The 24,230-nt window shown below is 42.0% G+C and overlaps 1 protein-coding gene across 1 annotated transcript; it reads right to left on the bottom strand.

The window, feature by feature from the left end:
* Positions 1–1,427: 1,427 nt before the first annotated feature.
* On the bottom strand, positions 1,428–4,151 carry LOC149174023 (transcription factor bHLH30-like). Its single transcript, XM_089419140.1, has 2 exons — positions 3,247–4,151; positions 1,428–2,135 (listed from the first exon to the last, which is right to left on the bottom strand). The coding sequence occupies exons 1-2, from the start codon at positions 3,766–3,768 to the stop codon at positions 1,647–1,649; spliced, it is 1,011 nt and encodes a 336-aa protein (XP_089275266.1). The 5' UTR covers positions 3,769–4,151; the 3' UTR covers positions 1,428–1,646.
* Between the last annotated feature and the right edge of the window lie 20,079 nt (positions 4,152–24,230).

Below are 24,230 nucleotides of genomic sequence, written 5' to 3' on the forward strand. Positions count from 1 at the left end.
GTTATTCTGATGTTCATCTTCTACAATGGTTTATATATTAAGTTTTGTGATAGATAATAGTTTTTTAACAAATCCAATTTCTAAATTGACAAATCTTGATGAAGCTTTTGATTTAAGTAACACCTGATCTCATTATTAATATCCATTGGACTTATTAACAACACATGAATGTTTCTCCCAATATATCAAACAGATAACGACATTTAAACCGACAAATAAATGTTTCTCCTAATATATCAAACAGATAACGACAGCAACAGTACACAATTCTAATACTCTCCTCCACAGACAAATTTATTGGTTAAGAAAAAAGCCATGTGAGATAACAATTTCAATGTAGTGGGGAGTTAATTCCAGGCAATTGAATGCTTTGATATGGTAGTCTAAAATGTTCAAAGGTGTTATCCTCCACTGCCGGCCTTATAGGTTGATGGCAGTTGCAGGTTATTTTCTTTCCTACTGAAGCAGATACTTCTTAGGGCCTTTCCTTTACATGGCCAAGGTTATCAAGTAGCCCATGTTATCCAGTATAAGGATGGAAAGGTTATCCTACTGCACCATTTCTCCCCTTTCAAGAGGTTATCTCAACTCTTATTATGACTGAAGCAACACTGAGGTTATTTTCTTTCCTACTGAAGCAGATACTTCTTAGGGCCTTTCCTTTACATGGCCAAGGTTGTCAAGTAGCCCATGTTATCCAGTATAAGGATGGAAAGGTTATCCTACTGCACCATTTCTCCCCTTTCAAGAGGTTATCTCAACTCTTATTATGACTGAAGCAACACTGAGGTTATCCACTACAAGTTCTCTTTCTCTCTCTTTCTGGAACTTGCTTTCACAGAGGTCTGGTAAGGCAAAGGACTAACCCAATAAAGCAGGGGATTAAACAACCAGATGAGTGCAGCATTTTAGTCAAATCGAGTGCAGGTGATGTCTGCAAAATTCAAGTTCCAGCGATGAAATATTCATATATAAAAGTTACTTTTGATGCCATCTACCAAACCATCAATCACCAGCCAAACAGGATCAACAGATTGAGAAAAGCATAGGCATTATCATCAACCACAATCATTCATAACCTTGTTGCAATGTTTGAACAATATAGCTATTAATTGTTGACTCACCATCATTTTTTAGGTCATGATTTACATGAGCTGCGAGTATACAAAATTACCAGAACCCTGTACTAATGCTAGATTGCCTAAATTTAGCCTGCTCTTTTAGAGAAGCCGAAAATAAAATGGGTGCACACCTATTGTTCAAAATCTCCATTCTCGATAGCTTCGCAACCATACAAAGTCATAGCTTAAGAGACATGAAGAAACACAACTTCAGAACAGGCATTGGACTTTTCCTTGACAATATGATTTCATACTACAGACATTGGGATGGACCTTTCCTTGATAATATCATCTCATAGTAAAACATTGAGATTGAACATTCACATGGATATGGATTCCTAATCAAAAGACCATACTGGGGTCTTCAGCAAGGTGCCCACCATCACTGCTTTTTCATTACAACAGCTTTGTATATAAGAAACAGGACTTTACAAAATCGCCTCAGAAAGATAATGGCCAGAGCATGCGTTGCGTATTGTATAGAAGTAAAACATTTTGCCATGTTGCCACCCTCATGGAAGGTACTTAAATAGCAGAGCTTGTTGCATCCAAAGGAACAATTCTTTGTCTTTTGTTTGAAGCCAAGCTTCCAGAAGACAATTCATTAGAAGCAACCCTCTCCATCACAGCCCTCAGGGCTTCCTGCACACAATTGACAGATGGGTTGTCTTGGTCTTTTTCAGGGACTCCTTCCGTGCTTTTCATGATAAACACATTCTTCATCCTGCCACCCAGAGTAGAAATCTCTGCCTTCACAGCTCTCAGCCTTAGAGAGTGAAGGGTCCGGTTCAAATCAACAAAAAGGTCTGGCCTATCATCACAGCATAGAGATACTTTGATGACAAGCCTACCCTCGTTGTTATCTCCATCTCCATCTCCATCTCCATCTGCTTCTTCTACTCTCAATTCATCCACGTCTGTTGGCACAGGATTTCCTTTGGCTATCTCTGATGCGCGCCGCTTCAAGTCTTTTACATGATCAATGACTTCTGCAAGTAGGGAAGCCTTGTCTGTCTGCATCATTAAAAAAAAACAGAACCCAAGTAAGCCCCATCGCTTAGAGAATAGCATGAAGAATAGAATTACCCCCCAATAACAAAAAGACCAGTGTCACCCGACCTTATCAAAGATCAAATCTAAAAAGCCATAATAGAACACCAAATCATGAAACTGAGGTCTGAGAATAGGCCATGAGGCACTCATACACAACCCCAGTATATATACTCATAAGACAGGGCAGAACATCAAAACGTGAAGCTCATGCCAGCGCATTACCCATGAAGCACTCCATACACACAACTTCAGTACATACATAAATACATAAACGCATAATCCATGACAGAACATCAAACGATGAAACCTAAGCCTGGACATTGCCCATGAGGGACTCCAATACATACACACATATATCTATATATATGCCATGGCAGGACATCAAACCCATTTAAGCCTAGGCCTGTGCACATTGCCCATATGGCACTACATAAACACAACTTTAATCCAAAAAAATATCTTTATATATAGATGTAAGCCATGACAGAACATCAAACAAATGAAGCTGAGGCATGTGCATTGCTCATGATCAAACCTTGAAGCCGTGCGCTGGGCGCCCATGAAGCTCTCCATACACACAATTCCAAAGAACAGATGTATGAATACGTGTAAACCATTTACCAGAATATCAAACCGTGAATCAATGGAGCGCTGCCTAAGCATTGCATTGCCTATGATGCCCTCTATACACATATGTACATATACTGACATAAAAACATATGTATATGTGTTCCCTATGTGGGTGTGTCTATGTGGGAAGTTAAATGAACTTTGTGTGATTGACACAACGAACACCCATTGGGATTCAAGGGTCACAAACAGCACCTATTAGTCACTACACCATAACTGTAAATCGTTTGCATTACCAAACTCTCATGCCAACTATCTTGAAGGATGCACAGCACACTATCTTGAAGAATACACAGCAGACAAAATGACTGCTGAGCTAGAGAAGGCTAATCCTACACAAAACCATGAAGAAGTCCAAGCAATTTTTGACTTAAGTCATGGTATAATGTTGACAACTAAAACTTATCAAGAACATACCCATTAACCATAGCAATAACAATACCTTAGTAGTACTAGGGAGAAGGGTTCTGAGTGTAGCCAGATGAGAATTGATCCTTTCGCGTCTCCTCCTTTCAGCTTCACTGTGACTCTTTGAAGCAGCCACTGCTTTTGCTTCCATAAGTTCTTTGGGCGTCATCATCTTTGCAGCATTCACCAGCTCTCCTCTCACACCATCCAACACAAGTCTAGAACCACTGCCTCCTGCTCCTCCTACTCCATTCAAATGCCTATACAAACCCATTCGCTCACACATTTCAGAGACACCCAACCGATGCCGCAAACTATTACTATTACTGTTATTAGTATTGATCCTCCCCCCAGTGTAGGAATATGGAAATTTAAGCCCTTGAAAATCCGGAACCCTGGGTAAACCATATATTTCATTGGGCATTGAGAAAATCTGCTCAGATTTTAACCCGTGACTTCTGTTTTCATTAAACATGGCAGTCCATGGAGCCCTGGAAGGCTCAGACGCAGAAACTTTCATTTGATCTCTGAACCCTCTCACGTCTAGCCCATTCATTGCAACAAAAATACAAAAACAAAATCAATGTGGGCAGCTCTGAACAAGCCCAAAATTAACAATTATGGTGGTAGACAATGGATTTCTGTAAGACAAAAAGCAATATCCAATGAGTACTGAGTTTTATTTTTCACTCTCCTCCCCCGGGATTATCTACCAAAAGAAAACAAGGGTCAAAACCAGGTGGGCTTAAGGTTTGAGGACACCATACTAATATCGAAATGCGAATAACAGGCTCCTTCAATCCTCCACTGTTTCCTCCTCCTTGTTTCAATAATTCCATTCCTATCCTCCAATTTTTAAGAGGTTTACACCATCTTTTTCTGTTTCCAGCTTCACACCTCACTCCATTCTGCAAGCCATCACAGTATTTATCCGGTTATATCTCACTCTCATCCCTCGTCCCAGTAGCTGGATTCCAAATTCCATTAAATCCACCCCTAATCTGGCCAACCAACGAGCAGATTAATTTAATCAATTTTTAATCTAACCTGTTGATAAGAGCGCCACTGCCACGCCAGCTTCCATGGAATTTTACACCATCCCACCAACCAATACAGCACAACACACATTCAACAACTTGTCATTTCATTGTTTAATCCATAACTTTTGAAATAAAGCTACTAAGTCAGTTTAACCTAATGAACCTTTCACTTTGCTCAACTTAGATGGTTGGACCACAACCTTTTTCAAAATAGAGTTGCCTATTTGTGGGGTTCAGCAGCGTAACTTCACTCTGCATGCTTAAATTTGAATATTTTAAAGTGTAAAAATAATGTATTCCTTAAAAATTATAAGAAAAAACTAAATGCTTTCCACTATAAATGTCATTTCAACTTGAAACGTAAAGAAGATCATGACTAAACACAAGTGGCAGGTGGCATTCACCATTACGCTGTTTTTACTTGAAATAATGTCAACAAAACAAATGATTTCCTGTGTTGCTTTTTTTTTGGTTAATATTATCGTTATAAAAGCCAGTGTTTAAATAATATTATTTATACATTATTATTATTTAATTTTTTTATTTAATAATAATTAATTTATAAAAAAATTGAGAGATTTTTTTAGCATTTACAATGTGTAATTTTTAATATTTTATATAATAAAAATTATATTTTTCTAAAAAAACTTAATTTATAAAAAAAAAACTATAAAATATTTATATACTTATTTTCTTTTTCTCACAATTAAAATATTATCTAAAAATCCTATAAACCTGACATCAATATAAATATACCTTGATAACATAGGTATCATTATGGAATTGTCCATATAGCCACAATTGAATGGTCGAATTAGTTCATCCTCATATGGGCATGATCAGAAGATATAAACTTGACCTTAATATATCTTGATAGCATAGACATCATTATGGAGTTGTCCATATAGCCACAAGTGAATGGTAAAATTAGTTCATTCCCATATGGACATGATAACAAGATTTTATGGTAAATAAATCACCATATAAATATTAAATATATATATATATATTCTAAAATTATAAGTACATGATTTTTATTGGGTTAATAAGATTTGAAAATATAATCTAAGAAATCTGAATTGTTTAAAAATGATAAAATTATATAAAATTATAATTAAAATAATAATTTTTTAATTATAATAAAATTAATAATTAAAATTTAATATATATATATATATAAATCTAATTATTTATTAATTCATAATTTTTTATTTTAAAAACAATTATTTTATCTCTACAATAATATGCATTGTGACATTTGATTCACATAACCTTATAATGGTGGCATTTGATTCACATGACCCTATATCATTATGGCACTTAATTCACATAACCCTATACCATTATGGCACTTGATTTACATTAAAGATAAAGATGAATTCCCTAAACACCTCGATTGATATTTGCTTTCATTTAATAATGGATTAAGGGAGTTGTTAAATCTTAACAAGTATAGAATTTAATATAGAATTTAATTTCTTAGATTTGTAATTTAGAATATAATTCTTTAGATTTGTAATTTAGAATATACTTTGAATATAAAATATAATATAATATTTTGTATTTTTTTTTATTGGAAGGAATTTAGTATCTTTTTTGACATATAGTTACTGATAAATTTTTTGGGTCTATAACTTGTTTTTTTCTTCGTAAATTGGGCCACAACTTCAGATTTAAATTTTGGGTCTCTTAAATTTCTCAAATTTCACAAGCGTACTTGGGATAAGGAGCTAGGAAGAAAGAAAAAGTACTATATTGAAGTGTTAAATCTCAGTCATAGTCATCAACCAAAAGCATACATAGAGGCAAATATCTCTTGGAGAGCCAAAATTCTTATTGCTCAGTTAAGGACTAATTCTCATCAACTCGTTGTGAAACAAGGCGCTGGAAAAGGCCAAAAGAAGTGTGGGAGGAAAGAGTATGCATTTTTTGTTCTTCCGGAAAAGCGAAAACAGAAAAGAATTTCATTTTAGAATGTGAGGCCTTCAAAGGCAACAAGGAAAATTATGTAGATATGCTGGCAGTGAGCTCTTGGGATAATCTTATTTAGCGAGGGGTTTGTTGAGAAGTTGGGAGCATTTATTTGAAGCTTAATAGAAAAAGGGTCGAATACATCAAGCAAATGAAGAAGCAATCTGTCCCATAAGCTATCTTTAGCCTCGTGGATGTTAAAATAATTTCTTTCTTCTTCTTTTTTTCATTACTTTGATCACAAATTGAGCTGCCCCCTAGGACATTATAATTTGTATTTCAAAATTATTTTATTATTATATTAAATTTTTTATATTAAATAAAATTTATTTTATATAAAATTTTATAGGACGCTTAATTTCAAAATAATATTTAAAATTAATTAAAAAAATTATCTTTCCCCAAAAGGGGGAGAGGTGGAATGTCGTTTTTCTACCTAGCCAAAAGATAGGGGGACATGGCAGCATGCCCTTATAGAGAATGTTAATAATTTATGCAATCCCAAGGCACCGCCTAATGCAACCTGTAGTCGTGACCATTAATACATTGCACATTAAGCATTCAGTCTGTTTTTCGAGAGTTCACTCGTGCAGAGTGTTGGCTTATTGGGCCCTGACCCAGGTTCAGAAGAGTTATTAGGCAAACAAATCCCGCAGCTACCGGCCCTTTCGGCAACAGCCTGCAGAGCGCGGACTGAGGTCTCACCCGAGGTAGCAAGGGAGGGTGTTGGAACCAGGTTTCCACAACCTGGGGATGTCTTGATGTGGTTTGGAGGGTTTGTGAACCGTTTTGTAGCTTCACGCTACTCTGCTCCCGCGTATATCCGAAGCAAGATAAATCCTTAATATTTATTATTACTAAGTTCGTTACAGATCAGATCTACTTCTTACGGCCTTCAAGCAAACATTTAATAAAGATACCCAATGCGCGCAATTATAAAGAAAGATCTAAACCCATATACCGATCATGCATAAATTCAGAACATAAGCAACAGACAGATTCACAAGGAACCACACAAGGATTAAGAAATTCTTATCTTTATTGATCTTCTCTTTAGTACAACTAGATCCGCCTTGCGCACTCAGCAGCAGGGGTCTGCACACACAGCTGCGGACTCTACTAGGCCTCTGTGCACACAGCTGCAGAGCCTCTTTCTACTCCCCAACACCCTTGACTCAAACTTACAGACGCAGAAAATGTTGTCTTCACAAACCCATAGCACCAAGATCCATCAAAAAGAAGAACTGCCTTCTACCCTTAAAGTCATGCTCTATTTATACATTCCCATGGTCCGGGGACCATGGGTAGGCCGACTCACTTCCTATTATTCTATACTATTTCTTGGGCGGACAACCCTTTGACTCGACCTATTACATTTCACACTCCACATATTTCGAAGATTTACAATATTATTATCCTAACTTATAGGCTTTAAGCCCCAAAACTGTTACATGGGACCTCCGCTACCCAACAGGCCCCCAACACAATCATCGTGACTCATCCCGAGTCACTCGTCGATGCGGCAATACACACTGCCTAGGCTCTGTGGTTCACCTTCTTGTGAGTGACGTATTGCTCCCTCTTTGTCTCCTGCAATGCTTCTTCCAGCTCCTGCTCCAGTGTCGCTACCAATTCACGCAACCGATACTGCTCATTCTTCTCTGCTCGGTTAACATAGAACACCTCCTTGTAGGATTTTAGCTCTAGCTGGGGTACCGCATACGGGGACTCCTCGTACCAACGCAGTCATTTTCCAATTTCGTATCTTCTGTATGCACTTTCTGCTGCAGCTTGTGTTGCAATTTTGCAAGACCATTGCTGCTGTCCGCGAGATCCCAATCTTCAAGGTGCATCAGAGACGACCTGTTAACTGCCATTCCACCATTTGTCTCCGTATTTATAGCCTTTTTCGTATTTTTCATGGTTCGTCATCCAGCCCCTAGGTGAGGCAGTGGCATCCGAACCAATTCTGCTTCATGTCTCCAAATTTCCAGCACATCCCCTACCGTCGATGTTGAACTCTGTGCAGTGCCCGCAACTGTCAACACCGTCTTCTTCAGACAACCCTGCATCTCCAATGGCTAGATCACAACCCTCGGGCTTACTCCTTGAGCGTAGATAATGAATAGTTCCATAGCGGCGGGAAGGCACAATAGCTTACTGTTCTCAGAAGCATAGCTCATTCGGTGGATGACCCCTTGTGATTTATAAGTGTTTCAAAATTCAAATTTGTTGGCTCCCACCTTTTCTGCTGCCCTCATGCTAAGCCTACAGCAGATCGTCCAGATCTAGCTCGTACCCCGTCTCTTAATTGCCCACCGCCCACTCCCTTTTGCCATAACTCTGACATCTTGTCATGAATAGTGACAGCAACGGTCACCTCTCTGCTTGTCATCGCAGTAGCACAGCCCTTTCCGCGCAACCGCGACCCTTGTGACAGATCAAATCTATGCGCACCACGGTTGTCGTGCAGCTGCTCCCCAGACTGCTTTAATGTCCCGCGCTCTCTTTCAACTGGCTGGAGTGGTGAGATTGTCCTTCGGGCGGTTAGTCAGGCGGTCAGCCCACCTGTGTAGAGCTTCAGGCGACTGCCATTTACTCTTCCCGGGAAGGGGTCTCCATTGAGCTTAGCAAGCTGGACCGCGCCTCCATCTGTAACTTCTTTGACTACATAAGGTCCCAACCAGTGCATGCGGAGCTTGCCAGGAAATTTTTCAAACTTGTTGTCATATAATAATACTAGATCATTCTCTTTGAACATGCACATCTTGATATGGCAATCATGCCAAGCTTTCTCTCGCTGCTTCTGTACTTGCTGATGAAATCCTGCCAGAAATCGCTCCTCCTCCAGTTCCTCCAGTTGCGCGATCCTTTCTTCCAAAGTCACGCGGTCTGCCATGCCTGTTGTCGCTGCTATTCGTAAACTAGGTATAATGTACTCCATTGGCATGACGACTTCCTTGCCGTAGACTAATCGGAAATGTGTCTAGCCCGTCAACTTCTTACACGTTGTTCGATATGCCCATAGCACAGCAGATATGCACAAATCCCAATTGTTGCGCTACGCATTACATACCTTGGTCAACGTTGTCTCCAAAATTTTGTTAAACGCTTCAACGGTCCCATTTTCTTGCGGATGGTACGACATACTCTGTTGATGGTATATCTGAAATTCCTCAGTGAGCGCGCTGATAGTCTCATTTAGGAAATGTGTTTCGTGGTCGCTCATTAGAATTTTTGGGCATCCAAATCGTGTTAACACATTCTCGAATAAGAATTTCGTGGCTGTAACAGCCATGCAGTCTTTAACCAGCTGTGCCTCCGCCCATCGAGTCAAGTATTATGTTGTGGTGATGATATATCGTGCCCCCGTCTTTCCTGGAGGTGTGATTGGCCCCACAAAATCAATCGCTTATTTCTCAAATGGTTGCAGCGTCATCTGTGGTTTGAGCAGCATTTCATCCCTTCGCGATGGTTTCCCAGTCCGTTGACATACATCGTAGGCCCGACAGTACGCTTTCGAATCTTGATGCAGAGTTGGCCACCATAGTCCAGCGCGAAGAATCTTCTGTGTTGTGGCGTGGCCCGCATAATGTCCTCCAGCAACCCCCCCATGTGCTTTGGCCAGGATTTGTCCTCGCTTGAATTCAGGTACATATCTGCGTAATATTTCGTTGTTGCCCATTTTGTAGAGGTGCCCTGCAATAACAATAAAATCGGTTGCATGTATCACCAATTCTTTCTTTTTTTGAATGGAATATCCCTATGGCATGGTTCCTGTGGTTAAGAAGTGGATTATATCCTCAAAATGGCCATCCGCAACGCGCACCGCATACAACTGTGCATCCGGTAGTCCTTCCTCTAAGTTTGTGGGCTCTTCGCCGTTCTCAATCCTGGACAGGTGATCTAGGCTTACATTTAGATGTCCTGGCTTTACGATGACTTCAAAGTTATATTCTTGAAATAATAGCAACCACTTACAAATGTGCCCCCCCAACATAGGCTTGTTCACTAGGTATTTTAGTGCAAAGTGGTCAGTATACATCTTAAAGTGTCCTCCGAGCAAATAGTGGCGGTATTTCTGGAGCGCGTATACCATCGCCAATCCTTCTCGCTCAGTAGTGGAGTAGTTCTTCTCAGCTTTTGACAATCATCAACTTGCGAACACGATCGGGTGATCAACTCCTTCCGCTCCTTCCTGTGTGAGTACCACTCCCAACACGATACACGATGTGTCAACATGCACGTGAAATTTGATGTCCCATTTTGGAAAGACCAATATAGGGGTTGATGCCATCTTTTCCTTAAGCGTCTCCAGAATTTTGTTGCATTCCTCATTCCAACAATAAGTAGCATCCTTTTTCAGTAATTGTTCCATTGGTGTCGTGATTTGTGCGTAGCTTTTTATGAACTTCTGATAGTAACCAGTGTGTCCCAGTGTGGCGCGCAGTTGTTTGACACTTCACAGTGCTTGCAGGTTGAGTATGATAGCAATCTTTGCCGGATCCACCATCAGACCTTGCTTACAAACCACATGGCTGAGTACGTTTCCGAAGGGGATGAGGAAAGTACACTTCTTTAGGTTAAGCACAATCTAGTGCCATCGGTGTTGTAGGGAAAAGTATCCGACTCGGATGACCCTATCCCACTCTAAGGGTGATAGTTCCTTAGCAACAACTGTAAAACAAACTACTTAAGGTTTACTTCTTTATGAAAGCAAAAGAGAATGGAGAAATGCACTAACCGTTGCCTTGCGCTTAATGTCGAATCCAAACTCTTCTCTTTGGCCGCTTGCTCCTAGCTCCCTGTTCTTTTGCTTGCCCAGCTACAATGAGATCCTGCAAAATAACAAAGAAGGAAACTACAAGAGGCATGCAATCATAACTGGTTCATGGATTAGTGTAAACCAAACATGCAATCATCACAATATATTATTGAAACAAGAGCACATAGAAGAACCTCAATAGCTTTTATTAATGAAAAAGTAAAGGTTCTGAGAGTATTACAACCATTGAAGGCTCCAACCCAGCAACACCTCCCAGCAGAAAGAATTTCTCCTCTTCACCTCTCTCAAACAATCACCCAATAGTTCTATAGTGAAACCAACAGCATATCATTACTTTGCACAAAATTCCAGCCTCCTGAGCTCATAGGAGAGAGCTCAATATATAGATGAATTGAGAAAGGATGAGTCAGCTTGCAACTGATGTGTAGCTACCTTGTGTCCTCTCTCTCTTCAGTTAATCTTCAGTTGATCTTCAGTTCTTGAGTCCACTTGGAGAACCTTGCTTCCACTTGGAGAAACAGAGCCTCTGACTCATCACAAGGCGAAATACCTGATCCAAGTGTCATTTTTGGAAGATTCCAGAGTAATGACTCAGTGTGCCACTTGTCCCATCTCGCTCAGCGCAAGTGGCCTTTGTTCCACTTGCTTTGCAACGCAGGTACATCATGGAGCAACTGAGTTTCAGCGCAGAAACCTAGTGGAGCACCTGCTTTGATTTCAGGATTGCTTGTTTTTGAGTGTTTTCAGGTGGAGAACTGATCTGAGAGCTGTTGGTTTGCTGACCTTGTTCCTTTAGGGGTAGGAACATCATGTTTAGGGAACTTTGGATCCCTTGGATTATTGACAATTCATGCTTGTCGCTGTAAGGCACAAATTTGTCTATAACAGATGCCCCCTAAAGTATGAGGTCGTTTATCGGGTGAAATGCTTTATTGAGAGGATCCGAAGTTCATTCAATCTGCTGAGAAGTGTCCTGTAATAAGATACAATACGATACATTATTTTTCATACATTTTCATGATCTAGCTGAGGCGGGCATTCCCATGTTCAGCTTTATAAATACATTTTGGTACATAGAACAGACGATCGTCTGATTGTAGACTGATAATTCTCTGCTGAAATTATCATCCTTTGAGAAGGATGATCATCTGCTGCAATGATGTACATATCAAATGTCTTTATATCCTGAATATATATCGCAGCCCGGATGGATGAAACTAGATCCGGGGTCTTCAATCTCTTCCGATCTTCACTCGATGTACAAGTTGATCCATGTGAGAATTTCTTGAAGTCGAACATGGAAAGACATCGCTTGATTACCGGCCAATGATGTAAACCGTTAACAAGCGCGAGAGGAATCACCGATAAGGATGATGACCCTCAAGGTACAACAGTACAATTCACATGGTGGGAATAAAGGACTTGGCGTCGACCACCATGCAAAATCCTCTGGTCGAAGGTCATTGATGTATACCTGTCGCCGGAAGTGAGAAACTTGCCATTGAGGCATGCAAGCTTCAAAGTACTGAAGGGGTTGTTCCTAGATCAACTCCTTGGATAATGAGCTGATGTCGACAAGGAGCGATCCGTCAAAGGAGGGCCTTAATGAATCCCACATCAGTGACACGGAACGGAGCTAGTGATTGTGATGAGGTGAAAACAAACTGTGATGTATGATTCAGGGTGGCGGTCATGAAGTGGATGAAGGATAATGTATGGCAGTGGATGGGACACGGTTGACTCTTTGCAGAACCACATCTCTTGAACATATAACGACACTGATGTGATGGATCGGTAGCATTACCCCAATTGTGGATGGTGTGGCGAGTACCATGGTTATGAGACCGGTGAATGAAACAACCCAACCCGATGTGATACGGAGGACAAAGTGTCATGTTCAAGAGTGACTTGCTACCATTAATGCTGTGAGGTTCTCCCAATTTTTCCCCAGTCATTGCTGACCAGTACCTCTTTATTTTTGTCAAGCTTGAGGAGGATAACATATGCTTGTTCTATAACCTGCCCTTCGGGCAAGCCCATCGCTATGTTTTAACGAGCCTAGCGATAGGGAAACTCGTTCTCGTCTAAAGACAAGTTTGTCGCTATTTAATCATTTTAACGAGTCTAACGACAAGGAAAACTCGGTCCTTTTCATTTTTAGAGAGTCTGAAAAGGTACGGAAAGTTAACTCCAAAATTCCTTTTTCGTCTTCTAATCCCTTAAGTCCGAAAAAGTATAAAACAATACAGAAGGGATGAATTTTCGATTGCTTTAACGAGCCGAACAAAACAAGCGCTCGATCTTTTTGTGCAATAATCCCTCATCCAAAAAGATTAAAATCTAGAGGAGGGATAGCTTTCCGGTCGCTTTAACGAGCTGGAAGGCCAAAACTCGGCAATCTTTTCATATTTTACGAGTCAGTGAAAAGAGCTTAAAGACGACTCGTCTTTCGAGGAACGAGTGATAAACAGGGATAGCAGCAGATTCCAGGTACAGGTTGGAATATTCCAATCACGGCAGTGTCACAAGGATGGCTAAGTGAAATCACTCTTCGCAGCGGTTCCTCAAAATGGGTAAACAAACATATGGAGATGAACGATTGGCCAAATGAACGGATGGAGGTGAGACTGCAAGAACACGACCAAGGGCTTTTAATATGGCAGTCAAAGGTTACATTTACCAAGGTTATTTACCGGTTCATTTTTTCTGGGTGAGCTTGAACTCTAGGGGAAGATTGCTCACAACTTATGTTTATTTTTTAACGAGCATGAACTATGTGCTAAAACTGCTCGGATCTTGCGTTTATTTTTTAACGAGCATGAACTGTGTGCTAAAACTGCTCAATCATACCAGTCATAATACAAGAAACGCCTCAGGTGAGGTATTCTTATTTAAGGAGCTATACCTCACTAGCTACTCCAATTTGGCAAGTTTTAACTTTTGCCCCACATCCTTTTTTCATGCTAGTTCGGAAACGACTAATCCAAAAAACAGATAAATAACCGCTCTTAGCTTGCACTCCAAAAGGTTTGCATGCCCCCAGGTATAAAATATAATTTCAAGGCTACCCCTCCTCCGTCCCACCTCTGTTTTTCTACTTGTCGTCTTGCTATATTTTTAACGATACTTGTCTTCTCGTTATTTTTCGGTGCCGACGGTACTTGTCTTCCCATCAGTTCACTTTTAGGTTTTGCAAGATCGCAACAGATAAAACATTGGTGTTACGGAGGGAGGTTTGCCTCTTACTTATTATCCGAAAAATGGTTTTGCTTGCTGCCGCAAACTAAACTCTCTTTTCGGCGGTGTCTATCATTAGGTTGCTAAGGATGGTGACTACTTGTTGCAGCAATTTCATCTCTTTCTTTGAAGACTGCCCCTACTTATCCTTCAAAACATATTGTTTTAATGGGTGAGGCTTGACATTCAAAGATGGTGGCTACTTGCTGCCACAAATGGATCTCCTCCTTAGGAGAGCCTACTTTTTTAGACAAAGGGAGACGATCTTTTCGCTCACATAACTTTGACAAAAGAATTTTATCCTAGAACAACCCTCTCTTCCTTTTTCGGACGGGGTACGGACTAGTCTATTCTTCTGCGGAAATTAACTTTATACCCAAGGTTTTCTCTGCCCAAGGCGAGCTAGGGTGCATGCCCCCTGGGTCCCAGTTCTTTCTTTCCGAATTACTCGCATTCATCGGGAAGTAGAACCGGGGGTGGAGGCATTTCTTGAGTGAATAAGCCGTTTAGGGTTGGTATTTGACTATTTGCGATGCGAGATCCCGGAAATGAAAGTTGGTCCACGAGCTTGACCATCTTTCCTTCGTGTGGAAAACACATTACTCTAAAGAGTGAGGAGACTATAGCTCCCATGCAATATATATAGTCCCGTCCAAGGAGTAGGTTATAATCCAAGGGTCCTTGGACGACCATGACATTCATATGAACTGTCTTCTTCCTCAATGTAATGGGAACATTGGGGAGAATCCCTAATGGGCGACTGGTTCCTTTATCAAAACCTGATAGATTTCTCATCTCAGGTAAAAGCGCCGGGGAACCCAGTGCTTTCCAAGCAATAGAGGAAAGGATACTCACAGATAACCCTTCATCAATGATGGTTCCAGCCATTACCATTCTATAGATTTGGACAATGATTCTGAATGGTATACTGGCTGGTAACCGGGGTCTGCCTAGTTGATTCCAATCAAAGGATACAACTAGGTTGCTTGGTGGTGGGACCGAATACACGGCCAGATACGACCCTGACGATGTTCCTTCCTGTGATAAAGGAATGGGCGCATTGCCCTGATGCTCATCAGAGGTTGTGTTGATGAAAAGAATCTGGACGGTGTCATCCTTATTCTCTTCAGTGAGGGTGTCATTTGAAGATGAATCTTCAACGACGGTGTCATTTGAGGATGAAACCTCCGAAGGAAGAACCGGGTCAACTGCCGTTTCGACCTTTAGACTTTCGTCTGGTCTGGATTCAGTTGGTTCATTCTCAATGACTGACACTTCAGCTGACCACTTGAGCGGGCCAGCTGGATTTTCAACTATCGAGGGATTAGGCACGATTTTTTGGTATCCAGGAGGAAGTCGTAACGGTGATACCGGACGATCTTCCAAAACTCTTTTCGCCTCATCTAAGAATGGACATTGGTGGATGGCGTGATCGCCTTCACACAACATACAGGGTGATCTTGGTCTCCCTTTTCGTCCTTCACTCTCGCTAGTTGACGGATTGCAATCAACATGACTACCAGAGGTTGATGCTACCGGATTGTGCAACCTGGGGGACCAGTCCCTTAGTATCCGGGGAATACAAGGACAATCACGATGGAAGTGGGTCCCTTTGCAAATGACACATGGCGATTTAGGCCCGGTCGGTGCAGTGTGTGGATTTTTGTCAGATGTCTTTTGCTTGCCCCCAGTCGCCTTCGCCATAGGCCCCTTCTGCTTCTTTTCTTTCTTCTTCTTTTCCTTCTTCTCCATGGGAGGCTGACTTTTGCCGGCTCTACCTTGTGAAGATGAAGGATCAGAGGAAGAAATGTAAGAAGTGGAAGGCTGGTGGGCAGCTCTAGACTGGCCTGACTGTTGATTCGACTGCTCAGGATTTGTGGCGATTTGAACTACATTAGTTGAAAAGAGCCATACAGGTAGGCCAATTGTCAATCCTGGAAGTGACAATGTGGCCATATGAGGCGCACCAACATCTCCCCAAGAGGAGAAGGGATTTGGACTTCCACCAAGGTTACTTCCTTGGTTGGTGGGCTCCATACTTTTCAACTGAAAGATCAACGTGGGAATAACAGGTGATTATGTTCCGTTTAAAATAAATTTTATTAACGACGCTTTTAGACACAAACTTGCTTTTTCATGTTTTAAGAGTCGAGAAAAGGCTAAAGATGACTCTAGCCTCCTTCGATGTATTAACGAGCCCGAAGTGACAAATGCTCGGATGGACTTTTTCAGTTATAGAGTTTGAAAAAGGCCAAAAGAAACTTCTCTGGAGTTCTAGGCAGAGGGTGTGCCAAACTTTTCGCGAAACCACAGAATACGTTTTACGGTACGGGTGGTCGATCTTCGTGAATGCTGTGTTCACTGCATCGCGATCAGTAGGGCGGCCGACACGGCTTCCTACGGATAAAGGATAATTGCCTATAGGGGTCTCCCAATATATACGCGACGGTACGTGGGAGCACAAGTCTGTATTAGTGCCACCGACTCTCAGGAGGAATCACCCACCTTCGTAGAGATCGACAGTCACTATGTTTAACGACGCCGGAACACGTCTCTACCTAGACCTCTATTTGTTTGCGTTATGTTACAAAGCGTTGTTATGTAAATTGGATTTATTTTAATGTTGATCTTGCTTAGCAGTTTGCCTTTAAGGATCACCACGAGATGTATGTAACAAATTCCTGAATGCAATCTAAGATGAGAAGCAAACTTTTCAATCTTTCAACTTTGAAAATCTTAACTACTGAGGGAAAAGAAAGGCAAATCTTTTCACACAGATCATAGAGCACACACTAAATGCAAATTTTTCTAAATCGTCAAGCAAACAGTCAAATGCAAAATGCACAATGCATGTATTTTCTTTTCCCTTTCTTAATGTGGATGGGTTACAAAAAGAAAGTTGTTATATAACTTTGATTTCGATTTAAAGCGAAAGTAAACAAGCTTGTCCAAAATCAAAAGACACCTTAAGATTCACTTGCTTAATCACTGGAAATGCACGAAATCAAACCATAATGACGAAAGTAAATGACTAATCAGCTATGGACAGCAAACAAGCTAACTCTTTAGACCAGCAAAATGCCTAACACAGGTTCAGATCTAAGAGGCCAAAACAAGACTAGTTCACTTTCGTTATGGGAAATTGTAAATGATGTAAGAAATACAAAAGAACAAGTACAATTTCGTTATATAACAGAGGCGGAATGATGGCAAGTAATATTGGTTTCAGAACAGGTGCAAGACTGGTAACTGGCAGCCAAATCAATAGTGAAAATAGGCAAGAGAAAAGGAGGAAACCCCAACAGCACTAGGCAAAATTGGGCCAACGCAGGTGCTGCACAGCCAGTCTGGCTCTCAGCGCAGGTAGCCCCTTCGGGACCTGCGTTGCAAAGCAGGTAGCCTGTGTACTACCTGCTTTGGAAAACGAAAGTTGCGTTTTCACAGTTTCCGGGTCATAATTTTCTCAAAAATGCACAGTTTTTGCTCAAATCAGAAGCAATCAGTCAAGCACACTCAAAGGGATGATTAGGAAGGTGAAAAGCTATCACTAAGAGCTTACAAGGATCCTTGTAGATCAGCTCTTCAAATCATGAACTTGCTCAGAAATGAGCCAGAGTAGCTGCCCTCTACTTCGCTTTTGATATAGTCAAAAGCTTTTCGACTTGGTACTCTCTTGTTCAGGAAATGAATAGCAAAATACTACAAACACAATCAAACGGATACGATCCCCAGTGGAGTCGCCAGTTTGTTGTAGGGAAAAGTATCCGACTCGGATGACCCTATCCCACTCTAAGGGTGATAGTTCCTTAGCAACAACTGTAAAACAAACTACTTAAGGTTTACTTCTTTATGAAATCAAAAGAGAATGGAGAAATGCACTAACCGTTGCCTTGCGCTTAATGTCGAATCCAAACTCTTCTCTTTGGCCGCTTGCTCCTAGCTCCCTGTTCTTTTGCTTGCCTAGCTACAATGAGATCCTGCAAAATAACAAAGAAGGAAACTACAAGAGGCATGCAATCATAACTGGTTCATGGATTAGTGTAAACCAAACATGCAATCATCACAATATATTATTGAAACAAGAGCACATAGAAGAACCTCAATAGCTTTTATTAATGAAAAAGTAAAGGTTCTGAGAGTATTACAACCATTGAAGGCTCCAACCCAGCAACACCTCCCAGCAGAAAGAATTTCTCCTCTTCACCTCTCTCAAACAATCACCCAATAGTTCTATAGTGAAACCAACAGCATATCATTACTTTGCACAAAATTCCAACCTCCTGAGCTCATAGGAGAGAGCTCAATATATAGATGAATTGAGAAAGGATGAGTCAGCTTGCAACTGATGTGTAGCTGCCTTGTGTCCTCTCTCTCTTCAGTTAATCTTCAGTTGATCTTCAGTTCTTGAGTCCACTTGGAGAACCTTGCTTCCACTTGGAGAAACAAAGCCTCTGACTCATCACAAGGCGAAATACCTGATCCAAGTGTCATTTTTGGAAGATTCCAGAGCAATGACTCAGTGTGCCACTTGTCCCATCTCGCTCAGCGCAGGTGGCCTTTGTTCCACTTGCTTTGCAACGCAGGTACATCATGGAGCAACTGAGTTTCAGCGCAGAAACCTAGTGGAGCACCTGCTTTGATTTCAGGATTGCTTGTTTTTGAGTGTTTTCAGGTGGAGAACTGATCTGAGAGCTGTTGGTTTGCTGACCTTGTTCCTTTAGGGGTAGGAACATCATGTTTAGGGAACTTTGGATCCCTTGGATTATTGACAATTCATGCTTGTTGCTGTAAGGCACAAATTTGTCTATAACAATCGGCAAGTATCCAGCATTAACCATAAGCTCGTGGTATGTTTCTTAACCAGCTCGAACACGATCCAATCATCAAGATATACCTCTAAGAACTTGTGCATAAACTCCTTGAATGCCACTACCACAATGCATGAAAATATTGCCGACGCATTCTTTAGTCCAAAGGGCATCACCATATATTGAAAGTAGCCCCATTCGGTAGCAAACATTGTTTTACTCCTATCTTCCGACGCAATCTTGATTTGGTGGTACCCCGAGAAGCCGTCTGTAAAGGAGTAGGCTTCCTATCCTCCCACATTTTCCAGTACCTCGTCTGTAAATGGCGTCGGAAATGGATCGTTAATGCATGCATCATTGAGCTTCCAGAGATCCACGCAGATGCGAATTTCACCTTTCTATTTTTTCTCCTGCACCACCATAGGACTTACCCAGTCGGACTCCTCCACTGGTTCAATTATTCCTGCTGTGAGCATCTTGTCCAACTCTTTGTGGACCTTCGCTTTGTATTTTGGATTCAATCGGTAAGGCCGCTGCTTAACTAGCTTCGCATTCGGCTTCAGGGTTATCTTCATCATGCCCAGGTCACCGATGATCCCTTTTAACTTCGTGATTTTAGTCGGGAATAAGTCTTGATACTCTCGAAGCAATTCGACGACCTTTTCCACCGTGGCATCGTCCCAATAGTCCCCAAGCGTTGCATACTTTGGCTCTTCCTCTGTTCCGATGTTTATTTGTTTTGTTTTCAATGGCGCGGTGATGTCTGGATCCTCGATTTCTGGTCCGCGAACCTCGCAACTCCCCTCTGTTTCCGGAATATTGATATTTCTAGGGTCGTCCTCATCATCTTCTACCTGCACATTGTAACATTCCAGGGCCTGGCTCAACTGTCTCGACCAGTCTGGCTGCACGATTTCTTTTGGTTCCAGTGGTATTTTGAAGATAGCGGCCTTCACTAGCTACAACACGTCATCCACAGTATCCACCCATTAATCTTCAAAGAGGAACGTTTCAGTATACCATTCGCTTATACCATGTCAGAGCTTTGTACCATGTACCATGTACCATGTCAGAGCTCTGTTTCAGTATACCAGTTTCTTGGAATGACATACAGGGTATGATAAAATAAGTGTACCCACTCCGGTTGAGGCTCTTCTCCATAGGCTTGGACCCATTTGGTAAGGTGCATGCGTGGGTCATCACGTCCATCGTATTTCTCAGTTATTCGTAGTTCCGGGTTCCCAAATCTTATCTACATCATGCACCTGCAGCTACGCCAATTGTCAAAAGTTCCTTCATGTGTGCCCCACCAATGTGCAGGCGTCGCACGCAATGCCCATCGCAATGCATCAAACCATTGGTGCTTTGGAACCACACTTTCAAATTTGGTCAGGAATTCATCTACTGTTGTGAGCCCATCATACATCGACAGTTCGCGATCCTGAGCTTTGACGCAATATAGCGACTTAGTCATCATATTGCAGTTTAACGTGGTTACCCCGTTCAACCGATTATGCCACCGCTCGTCTTCCTCATCTGAATCTTCGGTGCAAGACTCTACATGCCCCACGATATTCTTCCTTCCGCAGTCGGATTGACCCAATCTTGATTTTGTGTGGTAAGTTTGCAGATACAATCTAAGTCATCATCACTTCCTTCATCACGCACAGGTTCAGTGTAACGCAGTCCTTCAGCTAGGTCTAGTGGAATGACTACGCAGGGTGACTTCTTCTCAAAGATCATTTTCCGCTTCTTTAAATTAATAACCCCATTCATATCAGTGGCCCAATATATCCCTGACAACGCAGGATAAGGGCTACTTTTATCCACAATTTCTATTACCTCAAAGTTTGTTCGGGTGCTCGCGCCTTCTATATCTACTGTAATTCCTTGCAGTCTTCCCATGGGTAGGATCTTTTGTTGATTCGCCATCCGCAATTGAATAGGAGACCATTGTAGTGTGGGCTTGCCCATGCATTCCCAAGTCTATTTAGGTAGTACATTTGCATTTGAGCCCAAGTCCAGAATGATCTGATCCATCTCATAGTCGCCAATCTGCACTGTTAATCGCATTTCCCACCCAGTCCGCGACGCCTGTTTTCCCAATTTTTAGACCACGCAAGGTTCCCCCGACCCTGTGCACCTAGTTATCAATTCTTGTAATCCTTTAACCACCCTATTGTCACGAAGCAATTTCATGCATGTCTCTAAAAAGGTAGTTAGCATTGAGGGATCCCTCTCTGGCTCGGGTTGATCCTTACTACCTGGGGTAGAGACTTCCGCGAAGCTCTTCCTAGCTTCCAGATCTATCTCCTTGCGAACCCCGACATCGTCCTTGGTTACTTTCCTCTTATCCTCCCCTATAGCTATGCCACTTCTGAGCACCATGTTTATGTTGGGGTCTTCCTCGCGCAGTTCGGCCCTCATCATTTGGACATTCTGCATCGTCGTAGGTTGCGCTGCCCTCTTCTCCCGTATCTATGCTATCAATGTGGGGCAATCTATCATTTCATGATCGAACTGCTCGCAGTAAAGGCATGATATTCTGGTCGGGTTGGTACAGTCCTGCGCATAGTGTCCTGGTCCTCCACAGTTGTAATAGATTAGCTGCCCATGACCCCTTCCTGGCCCCATTCCTCCCCGTCCTCGTCCACATCCCTGGAACCCACCATGTGCTATCGTCACAGCTGGATCCTGACCTCGCACTTCAGTCTGCATTTTGTAGGCAGGTGACCGGTCCATTAACAATTGATAACTACAATAGTCTCGCTCCTCGTGGCCCACCGATCTGCAAAAATTGCAAAATAGCTGTTGGGGGGTCTGGTTAAATTTTGGTAGTAGATGACAGTTGTCTATGTTGTGCTTTCCTCCCACCTGACAGATTGCACACCAGAGCGAGGGTGCTGCGCTTGGCCCTGCTTGTGCCTCTGGTCGCAACGGTGTTGGTCCCCCCGCTGCCACATAGTTCGCAAAGACCGGACAGTGATCCTTATTGTGACCCTAGCTTCTACACTTTATACACCACACTTCCTCCCAGACCTCTGGCTGGGGCGCCTTTTCCTTTTTTAAACTCTGCATCTCTAAACATAGGTTTTGTATTTGCATGTGGATTTGCTGAACTCCCAACCTCGGATCCTGTATTGGAGTTTCATGCAACCTCATCGTTGTCTCTAATGCTTCAGCCTAGGTTGAGATCTTTTGCTGTGATAGCGCTGTCCTTAGATGTGGTGTCAATGATGCCACAAACCACGCGCAGTGCTGCACATTTGACAGCGTCATGTTTGCCTCGTGGATTGTACTTTTCAATCTCTGATCTAGATCCCACGGAGTTTCACCAGGCATCATCACGATCTCCTTGAACCCTATGATCGACTGCATTTCTGATTTTGGCCGACTAAATTCCTTTTTCAATTCAACTTGGATCTCCGTTGTTCCCGCATTCGGGTGATCGCTTGAGTACTTTATATACCATGTCAGTGCGCGGTCCTGCAGTGCGCTAACTAGGGTAGCCTTTTTGATGTTGTTGTTTGTAACTCCGTGTGCTTCCCATACTGTCGTCACCACGAACCAAAATTGTTCTGGATCTTCGCTTCCTACTCCTTTGAATACCGGCAACTGAATCACGCTTGTCATGTTTAACTTCTGGTTTGCACGTCGGTGCACTAGGACCTTCTATGAACTCGTATCGCTCCTGATTCAATCAATCTCCATAGGATTCCAGCGTCCCAACATCAAACATCCCTTAGGCAGATCCCGGTCCCGGCAACAGAACCATTTGTTGGCTTATTGGGCCTTGACCCAGGTTCAGAAGAGTTATTAGCCAAACAAATCCCGCAGCTACCGACCCTTTCGGAAACAGCCCGTGGAGCACGGACTGAGGTCTCACCCGAAGTAGCAGGGGAGGGTGCTGGAACTAGGTTTCCGCACCCTAGGGATGTCTTGATGTGGTATGGAGGGTTTGCAAACCGTTCTGTAGCTTCGTGCTACTCTGCTCCCGTGTAGATCCGAAACAAGATAAATCCTTAATATTTATTATTACTGAGTTTGTTACAGATCAGATCTACTTCTTATGGTCTTTAAGCGAACATTTAATAAAGATACCCAATGCGCGCAATTATAAAGAAAGATCTAAACCCATATATTGATAATGCATAAATTTAGAACATAAGCAACAGACAGATTCGAAAGGAACCACACAAGGATTTAGAAATTCTTATCTTTATTTATCTTCTCTTTAGTACAACTAGATCCGCCTTGCGCACTCAGCTACAGGGGTCTGCGCACATAGCTGCGGACTCTACCAAGCCTCTGCGCACACAGCTGTAGAGCCTCTATCTACTCCCCAACACCCTTGACTTGAACTTACAGATGCAGAAAATGCTGCCTTCACAAACCCATAGCACCAAGATCCATAAAAAACAAGAACTATCTTCTACCCTTAGAGTCGTGCTCTATTTATATATTCCCATGGTCCGCGGACCATGGGCAGGCCGACTCACTTCCTATTATTCTATACTATTTCTTGGGTAGACAACCCTTGTACTCGACCTATTATATTTCGCGCTCCGCATATTTCAGAGATTTACAATATTATTATCCTAACTTACAGGCTTTAAGCCCCAAAACTGTTACGTGGGACCTCCGCTACCCAACACGGAGTAACAACCTGTGTTAACATTGCTTATGGCTCCACACACTATAGCTCAAAATGAGCACAAACTCATTAACACTGGTCACCAGAGATACAAGTCTGTCCTGTAGGCCTTAGCTCATGTAAGCTCTAATTAGGGCCCTCTGTTGGTCCATTCTTTAGAGTCCTGGTCTAGAAATGAATGGAAATCTTCATCCTACAGCCACAATTCCAGCATAGAAGGTTCTCCCTCTACCACTTGGAATTGTAGTATCAAAGGAAATTGTTAGAAGACCCAAAGGCTTGTGCTTTCCCTATAGTTGTCTCTCCCTTGCAGGTTTGGTGGGGTGATGCAGTGTTTGTGTTCGAGTTCTTCTACATGCAAGGATATTGCACTCTCCACCACTTGCTAATGAATTTAGTAATGACACATCTAGATTATTCTTGCTGAGCAACTCATCCTAGTGTTGAGTCTCTTCATCTGCTCCAAGGTTCTTTTTTGTCCCTCCTTTGCCTTTTCTCTGGTATGGTTCAAAATTTGTTGTT

This window comes from Pinus tabuliformis, chromosome 4_1 (genome assembly GCF_031772625.1).
Source record: "Pinus tabuliformis cultivar Carrire ecotype Pingquan chromosome 4_1, CPIR1, whole genome shotgun sequence".
Classification (NCBI taxonomy): domain Eukaryota; kingdom Viridiplantae; phylum Streptophyta; class Pinopsida; order Pinales; family Pinaceae; genus Pinus; species Pinus tabuliformis.